Genomic DNA, 5,760 nt, shown 5'->3' on the forward strand with positions numbered 1-5,760 from the left:
GTTCTGGAATCCTCAACATAAGAAGGATATGGAACTGTTGGAATGGGTCCAGAGGAGGCTATAAAGATAAGAGGGCTGGAGCACCTCCTATTGGAGGACAGGTTGAGAGAGTTGGGGTTGTTCAGCCTGGAGAAGAGAAGCCTCTGAGGAGACCTTACAGTGACCTTCCAATAGCTGAAGGGGCTACAAGAAAGCTGGAGAAGGACTGTTCACAAAGGCTTTACCATGAGGGTGGTGAGACGCTGGAACAGGTTGCCCAGGGAAGCTGTGGCTGCCCCATCCCTGGAGGTGTTCAAGGCCAGGTTGGATGGGCCTTGGGCAGCTTAATCCAGTGGGAGGTGTCCCTGCCCATGGCAGGGGTTGGAACTAGGTGATTTTTAAGGTCCCTTCCAACTCAATTCTGTGACTCTGGTGGCATGGCTTAGGGCTAAGGCTTTTCTGTGTTCATGCCACGTAGCAGCTGATGAGTCATGGGGTGATTGCCTCACCCAGTGCCAACCCTGCCTGCAGTACTGCCTTGTTTTCACTTTCCTTCTCGTATCTGGGACCTTCCATGCCTGGGATCTCCCACGCACCCAGGATTTCTTGATTCGAGCAAGTCCAAATCCTGCTGGGCCGTGGGAAGCAGGGGAGGGGGCTCCATTATTGCTGGCTGTGCCACCGTTCTGGCACAAGAAACCCTCTGTGGTGGCAGGAGCTGGCACTAGCACGGCTCGGAGGAGCTGTGCCGAATGCAATGGGGCTTTGCTGCCCACACTGCGGACCAGGGTACAGCAGAGCATGGCATCACTGTGAGAGATACTTGCTGGCGTGCCAATGGCCAGCGAGGAGCGGGGGACAAGCCAGAGGGTCGTGCTGCCTTCCAGAGTGATCTCACCAGCCTGGAGAAATGGGCTGATGCTCTTCAACAGGAAGTGCAAGGTCCTGCACCCGGGGAGGAAGGACCCCAGGCACCAGGATGAGCTGAGGGGCCACCTCGCTGGAAAGCAGCTCTGCAGAAAAGGCCCTGGAGGTCCTGGTGGGGACCAACTGAAACAAGCCAGAAACATGCTCTTGTGCCAAAACAAAAAGTCTTCTCCCAAGTAGCAAGTGATAGGATGAGAGGAAATGGCCTTAAGTTGCACCAGGGGAGGGTTAGATGGGATATTGGGAAGAAGTTCTTTACTGAAGGAGTGGTGAGGCACTGGCAGAGGCTGTGCAGGGCAGTGGTGCAGTCTCCATCCCTAGAGCTATTACAAACTGTGTAGATGTGGCACTTTGTGACATGGTTTAGCAGTCGTGGTAGTGGTGGTGGGCTGTGTGATCTTAGAAGCTGTTTCCAACCTTTATGATTCTATAAGGTGAGTGGCATCTGGAATTGCATTAGGAAATGTTTGCAGCAGAGTGAGGGTGGTGATTCTTCCCCTCTACTCAGCACTGATGTGGCCACCCCTGGAGTGCTGGGTCCAGTTCTGGGCTCCCCAGTCATGGACATACTGGAGAGACTCCAACAAAGGGCTATGAAGGGTCTGGAGCATCTCTTCTAAGAGAAAAAGCTAAGAGAGTTCGGGCTGTTCAGCCTGGAGATGAGATGGCTCAGGAGCTCCTGGTGGTGCCTACTGATAGGACAGCAAACAATGGGCACAACCTGAAACACATGAAAGTCCATCTAACTGCAACAGGAGTTTTGGTGTTTTTTTACTATGAGGGTGGTCAGGCACTGGAATACGTTGCCCAGAGAGGCTGTGGAGCCTCCATCCTTGGAGGAAGTTAAACTAGGCATTGTTGTGGGCAACCTGCTCCTGCTGGAGCAGGGGTTGGACTGCATGATGTCCAGAGGTCCCAGCCCACCTCCACGAGAGTGCATCCATGTCGGTTTACCTGTCTGTAGGTGTATTTTCCACAAACTTGTGTTTGAACTTTTCTCGTTTGTGTGGATTCCTCGAATTCAGCAGTTTATTTCTAAACATGACCATTAAAAACTGGGTCCCCCCAGAGCAGTGTTCCTCTATGGCCACAGGAGGCACCAAAAAGTGCATCTATGCCTGTTGCTGCCTTACCATGTATTTGCATTTTAGATGGAATCGTTGAATAGTTTGGGTTGGAAGGGAACTTAAAGATCATTTAGTTCCAAAATACGGGTATTGCCTTAATTATGTTTAATGTTTGGATGCATGAAATGAGAAGCGCAGGGAGGATGGCTTCGTGTCGCAGGAGGGTGCCTTGGGGGAAGGATGAGTTTTGCTGAGCAGGGGCATCATTCCAGCTGTCAAGAGATGTCAGTACGTGATATTTTGTATTTATACAATACATAATATCCGTGTTTCCATGCTAAATGGGGAGGAAACCCCAGCCAGCTCCAGCAGGCAGTTGGGAGGCAGTCCCGCGCGTCTCCCTGCACAACCCCGCATCCCACCTGGAGATTTTCTTTGAGTGGAAGAAGAGGCACTTCCACCTTTCTCCTGGTTTTGTAGTGACCCTGATCCCTCAGGGTGATATATACGGAAAACTCATGCCTACAGCCTCTCTTGCAGTGCCTCCTCCCTGCCACGGCTGTTGCACTGTGCCTTTCATGGGGAAACTGAGGCACGAGCTGCCACTGCCTTGAGGCACTGAAACCCTGCTGGCTGCCTGGAGCTCACAGTATCCGTGGAGCTGTGTTCCTGGGTGTCTCCTGCAGCTTTTGGCGTGGTGCTGGGGTGGGTTGTGCCCAAGCTTCCCCCCACTTGCAGCACCACTTGACGTGGCATCAGCATTCCTGTGTCCCGCTCTTTTAGAGCATGTGCCGAGGGCATCCTGAGCATCACCCCACGTCCCGGGATGCTGGGTGCACTCACTCAGTCTAGACAGTTGGCAGAGCAGGCAGCGGGAGGCGGGTGCTGCCCACACCTGCCGCACCTGGAGCAACGGGATTCCCTCTGCCACTGCTTTCGCTTTCCTGTTGCCACAAATGACAGACCGTGGATTTTCCTGCTAACTTGAAAGCGCAATCACACCAGGCAGACAATATAAAACCCGGGGAGATGGAGCAGCGAAGCAGCCACAGTGACGGAACAGAGCCTCAGCAGCCCTGTGGAAACACCAACAGGCAGCTCTGCATCAGACATATAGTGGATCCAGCTCAAAGCTCCTCTGGTTCATCCTCCCTGGATTCTTGCATCGCAGTCCCCTCCACCCATCATAACCAGCTCACCGACAGACTCTCACCAGCAAAATGCTACGGCTCAGCTTCACCCCCCTGCTTGCACTGGTGCTGGGGGCCAGCCTTGGCGCTGCCTTCCCCATGGACAAAGTGAAGAAGAGCTGCAGCCTCTCCAAGTACCAGTTCCCGGTGCCCCACGAGCTGAAGGCTGTGCAAAAGATGAAGGAGCAGTTTGTGAGTACCGCTCGCAATGGGTGATGCTGTTGGCTGGTGGGGAGCAAAGCAGCACGGATGCAGAATTCAAGACCCTGAGTGACAAGGCAGATGTTTTCTAGGGCAGTTTGGGGATGAGGATGCTTTCCAAAGGAGTCTGGGGACAAGCAGGATGCTGGGCCAAATTCCATCCTGGTTTCAAACCCCTCAAGGCTGACTGGGTTTGCACATCATCACCAAAAGTCAGGATAAGTTTTTCATTCTCTCTTGGATTATTCCTGCAGGAGGAGATCATGCTGCTGTCAGATCGCAAATGCAACACCAGGCTCTTCCATCGGAAATGGAAGATAGCAGAGCTGTCGGTAAGAGCGAGGTGATACTGTAGAAAAACAGTACTTCCCATGCACTGCCAGGACCACTCATCAGCCTCCATCTGCGCCCTGGGCAGGTCTCCAAGACCCCCATTTCCAGCCCCGGTGCTTTAGGTCCCTCACAGAGATCATAGAATCGCTTGGTTGGAAAAGACTTGCGAGATCGAGTCCAACTGTACCTCTCCACTACTAAACCAGATCCCTGAGCACCTCATCTGCCCATCTTTTAAACACCTCCAGGGATGGGGACTCCCCCACCTCCCTGGGCAGCCTCTGCCAGTGCCTGAGAACCCTTTTGGTGAATAAATTTTTCCTGATGTCCAATCTGAAGCTGCCCTGGTGCAATGTGAAGCCATTTCCTCTCATCCTATCTCCTGTCATTTGGGAGAAGAGACCAGCACCCACCTTGCTACAAGCTCCTTTCAGGGAGTTGTAGACAGTGATAAGGTCTCCCTTCAGCCTCCTTTTCTCCAAGCTCAACGACCCCAGCTCCCTCAGCTGCTCCTTGCAAGACTTGTTCTCCATTCCCTGCTCCTGCCCACAGGTCCCTGACAGAGTGATGCTGGTGGAAGCCGAGCTGGACCTCGCCACCACCATGCTGGAGCTCCCTGCTGACCCCAGGTTCGCTGAGACGCGCCAGCGGCCCCTAACTTTTCTCACCCAAGCCCGGGAAGACCTGCGAGTCTGTGTGAGTGTCCCTCAAAACGCCCGCCCCTAGTGCTGGAGGCAGTGCCGTGGGGCAGTGCTGGTCCTTACACAACTGCTTTCCTTGCAGATGTCCATGGAGTCTCCTTCCCACCAGCCCTCTGGGAAACTGAGACACTGGCTGCAGAAGCTGCAGACAGCCAAGGAAACAGTAAGTCTTATTTGGAGAGGGACTGTTTACAAAGGATTGTAGTGATAGGACGAGGGGGAACGAGTATAAACTGGAGAGGGGCAGATTTAGACTAGACATAGGGAGGAATTTCTTCACTAAAAGAAGCAACTTTGTTCACCATGAGAGTGGTGAGACCCTGGCCCCGGCTGCCCAGGGAAGTTGTGGCTGCCCCATCCCTGGAGGTGTCCAAGGCCAGGTTGGATGGGCTTTGGCCAGCCCGATCCAGTGGGATGTCCCTGCCCATGGCAAGGGGTGGAACTGGATGATCTTTAAACTATTCTATGATTCTATATTCAGGAGGGTGAGGGGTTTGGGCTGTGAGCGACCACATGGCTGTGCTGGGCTCACCACACCTCATCTCCGGTGCTAACCCACCACTTCTCTTTGATGCAGGAGACCCCTGGCTGCCTGGAGGCCTCGGCCATCCTCCATGTCTTCCAAATGCTGAATGACTTGCGGTGTGCAGCCCTCCGACAACAGTGCACTTAGTCTGGCCCAGCTTGGTGCTTGCCAGCCCCAAAGGATGTCCTGAAGACCTGGGGAAAAAAGACTTTTATTGCATCCCTGGGCTGCATTTCCTATTTAAGCCTTTTTCTTTATGTGAGCTCAGGGAGACTTTTCCCCCCACAATCTTTTTAATTATTGTGTATTTATAGCTCAGGAAGAGGTAAGAAAATGCCATTCCTGAAAGATTCTGTGCAATGGCGATGAAGGTTTAATATTTATTAGATGTCTGTGTTTTGCTGGATTACAAAACACTGGCTATTTATAAGGAATTCTATTTTTGTACCTGCTATTTATTACAGACTGGATTATGTACTTTTGCCTGGATAAATTATTTTTTACATGCTATTTAACACGAAAAATAAAATAGGTACCATAAACAAGCTGTTGTGTGTTTTTACTACACTTAGCTATGATGCTGTCCCTTCGGAAAGGTGAGTTGGTGGGGAGGGAGTAAGGAAACAGGTGAAATCTGAGCGTTTGAATGAGCAGGATGAGCTTGTGTTCATCCTCAGCCATCTGGGGGTGCACCCTAACTGCCCCCCAGGCTTTGCCCTTGGGGACAGGGGGTGCTGTTGTGGCCAGGACTGTCCCTGCACCCTCAGAGACAGGAGCCTCCTGGATGGATGCCCATGTTGGGTGGCACAAACCAGGGCATGAAGCCTGGAGAAGCC

General features: G+C 52.6%; 1 protein-coding gene across 1 annotated transcript; it reads left to right on the top strand.

Annotated features, from left to right (window-relative positions):
- LOC104067396 (interferon lambda-3-like) lies at positions 1-5,760 on the top strand. Its single transcript, XM_009570129.2, has 5 exons — positions 1-3,355; positions 3,619-3,696; positions 4,250-4,393; positions 4,481-4,561; positions 4,976-5,760. The coding sequence occupies exons 1-5, from the start codon at positions 3,194-3,196 to the stop codon at positions 5,069-5,071; spliced, it is 561 nt and encodes a 186-aa protein (XP_009568424.1). The 5' UTR covers positions 1-3,193; the 3' UTR covers positions 5,072-5,760.

This window comes from Cuculus canorus, chromosome 6 (genome assembly GCF_017976375.1).
Source record: "Cuculus canorus isolate bCucCan1 chromosome 6, bCucCan1.pri, whole genome shotgun sequence".
NCBI lineage: Eukaryota > Metazoa > Chordata > Aves > Cuculiformes > Cuculidae > Cuculus > Cuculus canorus.